Source organism: Miniopterus natalensis, chromosome X (assembly GCF_054644295.1).
Source record: "Miniopterus natalensis isolate mMinNat1 chromosome X, mMinNat1.hap1, whole genome shotgun sequence".
NCBI classification, from domain to species: Eukaryota; Metazoa; Chordata; class Mammalia; order Chiroptera; family Miniopteridae; genus Miniopterus; species Miniopterus natalensis.
This window is the reverse complement of record NC_142103.1, coordinates 66,018,270-66,031,316: the sequence shown is the minus strand read 5'-3', so window position 1 is coordinate 66,031,316 and position 13,047 is coordinate 66,018,270. Positions and strand designations below refer to the sequence as shown.

General features: G+C 41.4%; 1 protein-coding gene across 1 annotated transcript in view; it reads right to left on the bottom strand.

The window, feature by feature from the left end:
- Positions 1 to 356: 356 nt before the first annotated feature.
- PASD1 (PAS domain containing repressor 1) overlaps positions 357 to 13,047 on the bottom strand; it is a 68,131-nt gene continuing 55,440 nt past the window's right edge. Inside the window, exons 9-15 of the mRNA XM_087813378.1 lie at positions 12,114 to 12,198; positions 11,672 to 11,774; positions 9,739 to 9,878; positions 5,192 to 5,374; positions 4,057 to 4,289; positions 2,553 to 2,793; positions 357 to 485 (exon numbers count right to left, since the gene is read on the bottom strand). Coding sequence (XP_087669504.1) covers positions 357 to 485; positions 2,553 to 2,793; positions 4,057 to 4,289; positions 5,192 to 5,374; positions 9,739 to 9,878; positions 11,672 to 11,774; positions 12,114 to 12,198 — 1,114 coding nt within the window. The remainder of the gene's footprint in view (positions 486 to 2,552; positions 2,794 to 4,056; positions 4,290 to 5,191; positions 5,375 to 9,738; positions 9,879 to 11,671; positions 11,775 to 12,113; positions 12,199 to 13,047) is intronic.

Sequence of the window (13,047 nt, the reverse complement as noted above, 5' to 3'; positions counted from 1 at the left end):
GATAGAACAGCTTCTTACTAAATTGTAAACTATGCTTGAAATACTTGTTGGCAGAAAAAAGGCATTCTAACTTGAGCAGACTCTGCAGTTTGTCCACCCATGGTAGAAGAGCTGTGTGTGAAGTTGGGCAGGGTATATTGCGACAGTGGTCTCCTGCCATAGCCTGGCTGCTGTCACACACTAGCACACTAGGGATCATAGGTTGCTTTTGCAGCACGACTTAAAAGAAACAGGTTATGTTCAACTAACAATTACAAAAACAACTTTATGGTAAAGAAAAGTAAGTATCAGCCCCAAACCCCGAGGGATTCTGTGAGCCCCTCTCAAGGCTTGGTATGAGAATACTGCTGCTTCAGCTACTCATCCGATTCAGACTGCTCTGAAGATAAATAAGAGCTGATTTTGTCTGGTGGATATTCAGCAGGGTCCTGGGAAGACTGTGGACCTGAAGGTCCCTGGGCTTCTGCCTCAGGAACTAGTGCCTGCTGGGGAAAAAAGGAACAAGGTGAAGTTCTTTGCTGGAGTTCCTGGGCCCAATTTACAACAGTGAGAGGACCCCTTAGTTTAAGTCAGCAGGGTATTGAAAAGTACTTTGGAACACAAGCCTGCAAGGTGCAGGTAAAAGGTGGTTCTGGAAAAATGAGGTTCCTCCCCACTTTTCTCTCCCAACAGCATTTTGACTTAAAGACCAGCAGAAGCAAGCTTGGGCTCTCCCAAACTTTTCTTAATGCCTAAAGCTACTGGGTCCCACGTCTGTCCTTCCCCAGCCCAGGTCCTCTGCCAGCCATGGCTAGCAAAGACCTTAAAAGGTTTCTCCCCACCCCTACCCTTGGACCTTCCATTACTCAGCTTGGACTAAGTGACTTCCATGTTGAGACTCATTGGCAGTTACCTGGCCCACTTCCACAGTGTGACATGAGTAGTAACAGCTCATTCTGGGCTGTAGAGAAGGAGGAAGGAGGAACAAACACAAAAATGGTGTTACAAAGAATGTGCTGTGGGAGTCTTTTCTGTTGAAGAGAGAGAAACTTGGGCTGGGTTTTAAAGGTAATGCAAGGGTTCAACAAGTGGAATGCAACAGGGTAGAGAAGACGACAGGGGAAACAGAAGAAGGGCTGCACTATGGGCAGAGAGCTGGAAGTGTATAGGAACTCGGGGAAAGGGAGGCCCAGAGACAGTTGAGTGGAGCCATGGCAGGGTGTGGGGGATCCCTAAAGCCCTGCAGACAAGGAAGATCCTACTCAGTCCTGCCCTTGGCAACTCCACTGCATTCCCCCATCTGCACATCCTTCCAGGGTCCTCCCTCATCCATTTCCCTGAGATAAGTGCTCAGCTTTGTCTTAACTCTGCCTCTCAGGGTCCATCCAGAGGGGAAGCATCTTGAGAGTGGGAATGAGGAAAGGTCTCACCAGAGTCTGGCTTGGTAACTGAACCACAGAATCCATTGACCATATGACCTTTTTGTATGGGCAGTACCTCTAACTGATCAACTTTCTAGACACCTGGAAGCTCATTTGCTCAGGGTGTGCTTATAAAATTAACACACCTTCAGCCATTCAAAATATCTAAACTCTTTCATTTTGCCTTAGCTTAGTGTTTTTTTCTTGTTGTTAATTTTTTAAAAGAGGTTAAACTCTATTAAAATTTCTAAAGCCAGAATCAAAATACTTTTGTGAGTGCTGCTGGTTAGAATGAGAGTCTGTGGTCCCCAAGGAGCTTCTGGGAGTGTACTGGGAGCAAAGCCTGCTATGTGACTGCCATCTGGACCAGCTCCCACCACTGCCCTGGAAACATGGCATTGCAGATGGTCCTTGAGGTGGGGTCTGCTCTTTCAAGTACTGGGCACCCCATTGACTTATTACAAGCACACTCAACAGAAGGACCCTTGGTTTATTTTCAGTATGAGGAAACACACCCATACTAGGTCCTGGATTTTGTAGCAGAACTAAAAACCCAAAAGTTCTTAAAGTGGGTCTGGGCTGGGGCAATGGGTTCAGTATATGGCATGACCCACTCTGCCCACATATTTTTGAGGTGTTTTTTTCCTAAATCCTCATCCAATTTTATTAATTTTAGAAAGGGAAGGGAGGGAGAGGGGAAGAAAAAGAGAGAGGGAGAGAGAGAGGGAGAAACATCTATGTGAGTGAGAAACATCAGTCTGTTGCTTCCCATATGTGCTTTGACCAAGGATCAAACCCGCAACCTGGGTATGTGCCCTGACTGGGAATCGAACCCGCCACCTTTCAGTGTACAGGACAACATTCAACCAAATGAGCCACACATACCAAGTCATTTTGAGAAGTTTTTAAGTCAGATTACATTTAATATCCATGAGGACTGCTGACTTTTTCATGGAAGTTTAAAGAGAATCTTTTTACTCAACAGTAAGTTGCTAACACCATGTGAGTAACTGCCCTCAAACTTACTGAGCTTTGAATTCTGGATTTCTTACATGGAGCATAAGCCCATGATGTGTGCCTTATGGAGAACAGGCCAGCCTCTGTGCAGAACCCAACCTGGGTTAGAAGGCAGAGAAGAAGGGGCTGGTATACCTCAGACCTGGTGTCTTGGTCCTGCTCACTGCAAGGCCAACTTTTCACTTCAAATTTAAGGTGACTCTGTGGATCTGATGTTTTATGCCAAAGTCGGATGTAATCCTGTGTGGTCTCCAGGGTGACTAAATCCGAGTCAGAAGATATGGGAGACTGAGAAAAGCTGAAAGGAGAAATCTCACTGCCTGGGTTATGTGCCAGTGGCAATAGATTTTGTTTCTGCTGGTCCTCAGGAAATAAACTGTAAGAGAGGATACATGTTGCAGTGACATGGATTTAGAAAAGGTGGACCAGGAAAATTGTTTTGCTCATCAGTAGGTATTTAAGGCACATTTGTTTTTGGTGGCTAAATCGGATTCACATTTGTGTACTTTCACTCTGGCCTGAATAAAACTCAGTTCTCCAAAGTAAAGCAAATATAAACACTGAGATAAATTACAGTCATTTGTCTCAAGTGGTTTCATTTATATTACTTGGACAGTCCTGGTTCTGCCACAATCATGATCTCTGTGGCCTTGTGCACGTCACTTCACCTACCCCAGTCAGTGACCTGCCCTTCATTACTAAAGAAAGTTAACAGTTGAGAGGGACTGCAAGGCTGATTTCTTCACTCCCAAGTCCAGTGCTCTCTCCACAACCCTAAACCTGTGGGTCTCATTATAAATAGATTTGAGCCCCATCTCAGACTCTGAATCTCTACTTTTAACAATCTATTCAGGTTGATTCTGATGATCAGGCCAAAGGGAAACATAGCACTAACCCACCTCACTAATCCTAAAGGCAGGCCCAGGAGGAAATCCAGAGAGCTTTGGGACGCCTGCTCAGAGAGTTGGCATATATTCAAAAATGTTTATTGGGCACCAAGTATATGCTATGCAAACCCCTTCATTGCTGAGCAGAACCTTCTCTTTCTGGCATTTGAGACTAAAGACTTTATCACTGAGTTGAAAATGTGTTCATGTTCTCATACTGTTTCCCAGTACTTAGTCCTTCAGTGCTTTTGGCTTTTTAGGCATCTGATGGCAATCTAACAACTGTATAACACCCACCTCCTTTATATAGGTCATCAATGCCAGGCAGAGCCCTTCACCTAATGTACTGTGATCACCCAGTGAAGTGGGGGAAGGAAACTGGGAGCCCAAGAGTTATTCAGCTGTGGGCACTCAAGACTTCTCTTAGACATCCTGTGACATGAGAGTGGGTGGATGAAGCCGAGCAAATTCAAGATTTGCATGCTAATTCCCCAGATGACGGGTTTCTTTTATCTAGTCCTCATGTGTCATGAAGACTCCTCTGCCTCATCAATGCATGTTTGGCTATGCACCATGCATGCAGAGGGAGGGAGGGCTGTGGCCACAGAGCAAGATGTGTGGAAGTACATTGCTTTTGATGGGGAGACTTTTGTTGCCCTGTGGGCAAGTCACCTATGATCTCAGGCATGGTGTTCAGCCATAAGGGGATAGCAGTGACCTTAGCCCTTATCACCATTCCATGCACTTCTTACCTTTGCCTTTCATCTTCCTGGCCCCCAAGGTTTTTGTCTTGTTCCTCGGCTACCAATTGGAGAGGAACATCAATGGACTGGATCTGCATGAAAAAAAGAGACTCATCATAGAGGGGTCCAGAGAAGTTTAGCAAAGATATTTGCAGCCTCTGGTTTTCCACAATGATGTTACACTGCTGGGGCTGCTGCTTCTGCAGCAGCTGCAGGTATTGTTCCTGATCCTTCAGGTATTGCTGCATTAAAAGGAGAGATAAAAATATATCAGTGTCTGTTAGAGCCTCCCAGAAATTGATTAGCCACTCTCCATTTACCCAAAGCAGAAGGCAGCAGTAGTCCTGCCTCTCTGGGTGGCTGTCTCCTTGTTTGGTAGGGCACTAGCTGTAGTCATCTTCATGGCTGCGAGAAGCTGCAATCTAGCACTTGTGCATATGTATGTGTGGATGTGTGTCCAGGTCTAATTAGCCACATTTTCTTTATCTCCTCAGGCAAATGAATTGCAGCCAACTGAGTAGTCATTACCCCCTCAGCAGAACCAGGTGAACATTAATTTTCATGAAAATGAATCCCCCTTCAGCTACACAGTGAAAACAGACTTTCCATATCTGGGTGGAGGAATCACAAGGCTAGTTAAACAACTAAGAAAATTTTAAAGAGATGAACGTGAAGCATGAAAGCTTTTGGGCTCACTGGGATCTGTAAAGGACTTCCCCATTTGCTTGGTGCATTGTTTCTTGGGAGCTGGCTCTAAAGACTGGGGTTTATAACTGTCAGTGTGGTGTGATGTGGTTGGCTGCATCTGTAAGGACACAGTATCAACATGTTCAAGGGCCACACCTTTCCTTAGGGCACAAGACATGCTGAGCAAGGAGCAAGACTGCATACAGGCAATCCCACAAGGAAGCCTTGGCTATATATGAGCCACATCTGCCACTCCCAGAGCCCAGCTAGGCCCTTCTCGGCTCCTGCAACCAAGAGAAAAAGGACAAAGCCTTAAGTCCCTACTGAAGATTACTCCAGATGTCCTGTGCTGCCCTGGGGCAGCAGGTGTCAGTACTAACAGGCCTATTGACTACCTCCTTGAAGACGGGCTCTTTCTCCTGTTCCTTCTGCCACTTACATAGAACTGGTTTCTGACCTGAAACTTGGAATCCCGCAGTGTGTTAAGTTGTTCCTTCATCATTTCTAGGGCATCTTTTTGGTTTCTGATGTCAGCCTGCAGCATTTGAGTCTTCTCTTCCAGCTGCTTCTTGAACTTCTTCATCAGTTCTATCTCACGTTTGTCGATGTACGCTGCAATTGGCGATGATATTTTTAAAGGCTGTGGGGGGGAAACACTTATGGTTTATATACAGGGATACTAGATTCTTCAAATCCTACTATACTGTTTTATTTACAAGTTTTGGAAGATTGAGAATGAGACCAACGGCATTCCAATCCTGATATCATTTATTACTAGAAAGTTTTAAAAAATGGTTAAAGAACCCAGAATTTTTAGATCAGAACTGGATCATGGGGACCATTTAGTCTGTCCCCCTCAAAACTTAAAGCTGTAGAATTGGCCCAGAGGAGTGAAGCAATATACCCAGAGTCCTTAAGGTAAGGATCAAAGTGCAGCAGCTCAGATCACAAAGGAAGCATGCAGGAAACATTCATTGAATGCCCGTTAGCACTGCAGTAAGAAGAATGCTCAACTGGAATTTCCTTTGTTCTAGGACTCTTCTAAGCACTGTACAGAAATGAACAAATCTGACCTTCACAACCCCCTATAAAGTAGGTACTTTATAGACATTGTACACAGTTTCAGTACTTGGAGAAATACTCTCCCCTTGGAATCTAACTTTAACTTGAGTAACAGCCTCAGATCTGAAAATGGACAGGTTTATAAAAGTAGAGAGGTTGTTGGGAGACAAAGCAATGCTTCAGGTGGACTGGAATAGAGGGGATGAGACAAATCATATGTGGAATGGAAGCAGAAAAAGAGCTTTGTGTAGACCATACAAGTTTAGGAGGCTAAGGAACTTGAATTTTATTCATCAACCACCTTGTACTGCTGCCATAAGCAGCATTTTAAAACACAGATCTGATTGGGGAAGTGACGTGCTCAAACCTATGTTGTAGAACATGCCTTCTGATGGCACTTCAAAAGATGAAATGAGGGGAGAGAGAAATCTTGGAGTCACAGAAGCAAGTTAGAGAGCTGTGGAGGTAATTCTAGGTAGACGTAAGAGGGACTTGAAACAGACCAGAGGCAGGATACATTTGAGAGAAATTAAGGAAGTGGATAGGCCTTCTCAACTGTTTGCCTGAGGAGGACAGAAAAGAGGTTAGATTCTTGGAAAAAAACACACAAAAACTGTCAAAGTTGTAAGTAAGACCTGGAAACAACTGTTGTTTGCCTTAATCTGTGCTATAGACACTGTGGGTACAAACAAAATTAGAGAATCACAGCCCCAATCCATAGTCTCAGTATTAATGATGAGAAAAAACTACAGGTTCTAGTCAAGATGGCAGCGTAGGTAAATATAGTACCTGAATCCTCTCACAACCACATCAAAATTACAACTAAAGTATAGAACAACAACAATTCAGAACCACCCGAAATCTAGATGAACAGAAGTCCTACAACTAAGGATATAAAAAGAAGCCATATTGAGACTGGTAGGAAGGGCAGAAAAGTGGAACAGGTTGGCCTTACACCCATGTGTGGTTAAAAATGGGGAGGGATATCTCGGCTGCAGAGATCACCCCTGAGAAGTGAGGGGTCTCAGCTCCACAGGAGGCTCCCAGCCCAGGGTTCCAGTGATGGGAGGAGAAGTTATCATCATTTCTTGCTGTAAAAACCAGCAGGGATTGTGGCTGAGAGAGACAAAGGGCTGCTGAGTTTCGAGCTTTCCTCTTAAAGGACCATGCACTGACTTACTCAGACTCACTCCTTCTGAGCTCCATCACTGGGATAAGTAACAGCTCAAAAGGAACCAAGGACATCCAGAGAGGTGTTGGATTGTCTGGCTTTGTGGCAAGAGCTAGAGGGGCAGCTTTCTCACAGGGAGAAGTGCTGGCAGAGGCCATTGTTCCTTTTCTGAGCCTTCTCTCTCCCACAAAAATGGCAGGGTGGTGCCATATGTCAATCTCCATCAACTTGGCTAACACTGTTTTCCCTGCCTTGGTGATTCCCTGAGACCCCACTCCACCCACCTTGCAGGACCACCCAAGCCATTTCAGTGGATTTTCAATACAAAAGGCCTGTCTTAGCTCATGCTTCAAACTTTCCTAAAATCTCTCAAATAAGCAATATGTGCTCCTGGCATGTCCTGTACTTCTAAGTGGCCCCAGGCTTGGCACTAACAGCAGCCATCCTTGGTTCACAGCTTGGCCTCTCCTGGGCACACCCAAACACAGCACAAGTACCAGCCATCTGCAGATTGCTTTGTAGCTCACATCAGTTGACCTTGGGCAGGGCACAGGTGGCAACTGACCTTGGCCCGAACCTCCCAAGAGACCCCAGAGCCAGCCCACACAGTGAACAGTTTCCGATTACATCAAAGCACCACCCAACCACCTACACAAGACACAGTCTCAAGTGGCAAACTCAGCAGACACCAGAGCCCCACTGAAAAAAGTCCTGCTCCATGGGATGGGCCCCTCCACAGTTGATCCTCCATGGTGGTTCTACCAAGTCCTTGCAGGCAATTGGCCTGGTGGTAAAACCATCCCATTCAGGTCCTAACAGCAATCAAAGCTCAACTACAACAGGAGTGTGTACACAGTCCACACAGGGAGCATACCTGCAGAGCCTAGCTCAGATAATCAAGGAGGCTGTGACACTGGACGCTACAGAACACCTACATAAGGCCATCCTACCAAACCTGGGAGATGCAGCAGCTCCCTAATCCATAAAAACAAACACAAGAAGGCAGCCAAAATGAGGACACAAAGAAACATGTTCCAAATGAAAGAATAGGACAAAGCTATAGAAAAAGGACTAAACAAAATGGAGGCAAGCAATCTACCAGATGCAGAGTGAAAAACACTGGTTATAAAGATGATCACTGAAATTAGGGGAAAAATAGATGAACTTAGTAAGAACTTCAACAATGAGACAGGAAACATAAAAATGGAGATAGGAGACAGAAATGAAGACTACATTAACTGAAATGAAGAATATATTAGAGGGAATCCACAGTAGAGTAGATAAAGTGAGGGATCAAATCAGAAATTTGTAATATAAGGAAGTGGAAAACACCCAATTAGAACAGAAAAATGGAAAAAAAGAATCCAAAAAAAAAAAAAAAAAAGAGAACAGTTTAATAAGCCTCTGGGCAACTTCAAGTATACAAACATTCCCATCATGGGAGTGCCAGAAGGAGAGAGAGTAAGGAACTGAAAGTCTATGTGAAAAAATGACAGAAAACTTCCCTAACCTGGTGAAAGAAATAGTCATACAATTCCAGGAAGTACAGAGAGTCCCAAACAAGATGAACCCAAAGAGGTCCACACCAAGACACATCATAATTGAAATGCAAGTTAAAGACAAAGAGAGAATCTTAATAGTAGTAACTGGAAAACAGCTAATTATCTACAAGGGAGCTCCCATAAGACTGTCAGCTGATTTCACAACAGAAATTTTACAGACCAGAAGGGATTGCCATGAAATATGCAAAGTGATGAAAAGCAAGGACCTACACCCAAGATTACTCTACCCAGCAAAGCTATCATTTAGAATCAAAGGACATATAAAGAGCTTCACAGACAAAAAAAAAGCTAAAGGAGTTCATCACTACCAAACCAGTATTATAAGAAACATAAAAGGTCTTCTTTAAGAAGAAGGAAAAAAAAGATAAAAAATATGATTAATAAAATGGCAATAAATTCCTATATATCAACAATTGAATCTAAAAACAAAATTAAAAAAGCAAGAACAGAAACAGACTCATAAGTACAGAGAACATTTTAATGGTTGCCAGATGGGAGGGGGTTTGGGGGGATGGATGAAAAAGGTGAAGGGATAGAAGCAAATTTTTTTTTTAATCCTCACCATAAATTCATTATCTTGGCTGCCAATCCTGATTTTAATAATCCTGTTTAATGTAAAAGATGATCCTCCAAATATGTGATTATATAAACAAATTTGGAGATAGAACAGCAACAGTTTAGTTAATCCAACTGTTTTGATTTGGCCTCAGACCATATACATTGGTGCTGACTATTAAAGGTTGTATATAGCTAACATTCTGAAAGGCATGTTTCTAACCAATAAAAATTCCATTGAGGAAACCTAGTTCTGTTGGGGAAGTATTGGTATGGGTAGATAGGAAAGTCAGCTTCCTTTGATATGGTCAACATCCCCTCACAGATGATGAAGAGCATGGCTCTTAAAAATACTGCACTGCCTTTTCTTGGGGTTAAGCTTCCTATTTAACTCAAATTTTCTCTCAAGCACAAAGTATCTTTGTATATTTCAAGTTAAGAATAGAACAAGGATTCGGTCTTAGAGAACCTTCAACCTCCCTGATTGCTAGGACCCACTAAATTCTCAGTTGCATCTGAAAATCCAGTGCAATAGAAATAGCGATACAGTTAAAACAAACAAAGAAAAAGCATGCTTTCTTCAAAGTGAAACTGAACACAACAGTGAAAATTTGGAGCTTTCCAGAGTTAGTGGTCCCGATAAATATGTGGGGCAAGATTCTCCTGCTCCGCCTTGTTTGTCTGCTTCACCTCTTCCTCCACCTCTTCTATCTCATCCATCTGGTCCATCTGCTCCACCTGTTCCATTTCTTCCACCACAGGTTCGAATTCAAAGTTCTGCGAAGATGATGTAGCTGAGGAAGAAAGCACAAAGAAATTCATGGCCCAAAAAACAAAAGCATCAATGCTATCAAAGAGATTATATAGATTTCTCTGTTTATTTCATTTTATGTTGCAAAAACAGGAGAGTTCAGTTTTATTTCATGTTAAAGACTGGACATGCCAGGTACCAGGAATAATTCAGAAATTACTTAAAAATCTGTCATATCTGCAAATGAAGAAAAGGGAAGGAGTGTCTGACTTTACCTTCACCCAACCAAGCATAAGGGGGTACCCAAACCCATTAGTGTTAAGTGTCTTTTCATCATACAGTTCTTTTGGTACCTTCTAACAGATAAAAACCAAATTAAACCTAGTCATAAATCACTTCGGAAAAACTAAGATTCCCAGGCTATGGAATCTCAGGAGTTCTTGAAGTGACCTTGGAGGTGTTGCAACATGATGCTCTTCAACAGCTCCAAAAAACAAAGTGGAGAAGGTTATTTGAATAATGCAAAATGGTAGAGTCATTTTGGAAAATCATTTGGCAGTTTTTTGCACACGCACTTCCCATCTAACCCAGTAGTCCCACTCGCAAGAATATATCCAAGTGAATTAAAAACATATTCATACACAAAAACTTTATGCAAATGTTTGTAGTAGCTCTGTTTATAGCCACCCAAAAACTTGGAAATAACTCAGATGCCCTTCTACAGATGAATGGATTCTAAAAAACAACTGTGGTACTTTCATAAGATGTGTTACTACTCAGCAAACAAAAATAAATGAACCATTGATTCATTTAACATGGATAAATCTTAAATGCATTTTTTTAACAAAGCCAGACCAAAAAGGCTAGATACTGTATGATTCCATTTATATGACATTCTAGAAAAAGAAAAACAGAGATGGAATACAGATCAATGGTTGCCAGAGGATGGAGAACAGAGTTTGAGTTCAAATAGGCAGGACAAAGGAATTTGGGTGTGACAGATCATTGTGCTTGGTATAATGATGGTAAACAGACACATGACTCTTTGCCTTTGTCAAACCCATATAACTACACCCCAAAGAGTGAATTTGGTGTGCAAACTTAAAGCTAAATTGCTCTCATATATTTTAGAAATCACAATCATGGGTCCATGGACTTTGCCCTCTCCCTTCCAAAATCAATTGTTTTGAAGGATTTTTAAAACAAAGTTTTGAGATTGACAGCAATAATGGAAGGGTTGTTAACTAGAGTATTTAAAAAATAGAGGTATCGCTTCTATATATGAAGAATGCACAATATAAATTATCTGTTATAAGATTGGTTAATTAGAGGACATGGTCTGCATTATGTATCCACCACTGCTTCAAATTTTGTACTATTATATAATTATGTTTATTAAAAGTCTTTAATATTGAAACTTATATAATAAATATTACTGTTCTTGAGACAATCTCTTTTGTCCTAGTACAGTTTCTAAAAATAAGAGATTTCTTTGGAATGCAACTACTATGCAATAAGTAGAAAAGACTGCATGAATATGAAAAGATACTGTTCTTCCAAAGACTGAGATATAGCACCGATCTTTAGAAGATTAAAATTAAATGGGAGAGAGTAATACCATCCCCCTAAGCACTTGAACCATTAATGAGATTCATTTTCATTGTTCTTAAAACATCATCTCAAAAAAATTACAGAAGATGAAGAAAGTTAGAATTTACTCTTTTGATTTCACACCATTATAAATAGACCATTCTCTTCATTGGAAAACCTGTAACTACTCTGTAGGCCACTATTTTTCCTCTGGTAGTTCCTATGCAAATGCCCAAATGTACCTACCCGATGACTGTGTGGTTTCCAGGGAAGATATGCTAGTGTTACAAGATGTATGCGCAGATTCTTGTGATCCATACTGCTCAGCTTCTTCAATATCAACTTGATCCTAGGAATTTCCAAAAAAGAAGATGACATTTCAATTTAGAGACAAAGAGATATATAAACAAGAGGAAACACAGGCAGAGCACAAACTTTGATGCATTTCAAATAATTTCTTACACTGCTTTAATCAATTGAATACCTAACACAAAATCATCATGAAACATGTCCATGAAAAATACTGCTAGAAGATAGTAACAAGCAGAGATTATGGGTGCCACGTGCTATATATTATAAAAAACCTAGAAGAGAAACATTATAGATGTGCTAAAAGCACAAGCATAATAAAAATGTTTGCCAATCAAAAGAAAAATATGCCTTTCAGAGGTGTTAGTAGGATGCTGACCTGCTGGTTCAGAGAGGTGGGAAGGCTGTGAGATAACAGTACCACCACTGACAGGACCTTTTTCCAGAGGTCCTGCACATGCAGCCTACGTTTAGAGCAAGGAGAGACCAATTAGGGGGCTGATTAGCAACTACTCCATGTTTTTAAGGCAGACTAAAGCTGAAAGTCTTATTAGCAAAAGTACCTTTACTTATGGTACCAAAGAGATGGAAATGGCCTTCAAGAGCTTCTAGTGCAACTTCCCCATTTGATAGTGTCAAAGAAAAAATCATATAGCAAGTTAGGAGCAGAGAAAAAGAGAATCCAGTGACTTCAAATCCATCTTATTTCCCTAACCTCGGCTACCTCAATTTAAGCCATCTGATGCTTTAAACTGCATATACTGTATTCCCATTTAGTGATCCACTTCATTTTCCTTAACAACTGGATCTTTTTTGAATAGTCTAGGAATCACTGCTTATATGAAATTTATATACAATACCTGTTTTATTAATGCAATCTTTTACATCTCTGCCAACAAATTGTTTGTTAGTTTGATTGCTTGTTTGTTTTGGATTAAATGAAGACATAGACCCATGCTGACTTTTCTACAAGGAACCTGTTTGTTGGAACTCAATTGTCCAGATCAAAGCCCAGGATTTGAAATTCAGGAAAGTGTGCAACCTCACTATCAAGTACACTGTGTTTTGTACTCCCTAAAATAACTAATATGTTGTTGGGGATGTGGCAGTCTTTTCATTATTTAAAAGGATATTATGGTGAGGTAGTATTCATTGAGATAAGCTATGACCTCTCTCTGTCCTCTTTTTTCTGCTCTTTATCATAGCCCTGTATCAATTTAATCACTAGCTCCTTGCTTCTTGGATGATTTTCAATAGAAATGTATATACTCAAATGTTGATTAAGATGTCCATTTTGTGTGTCCATATGTTTT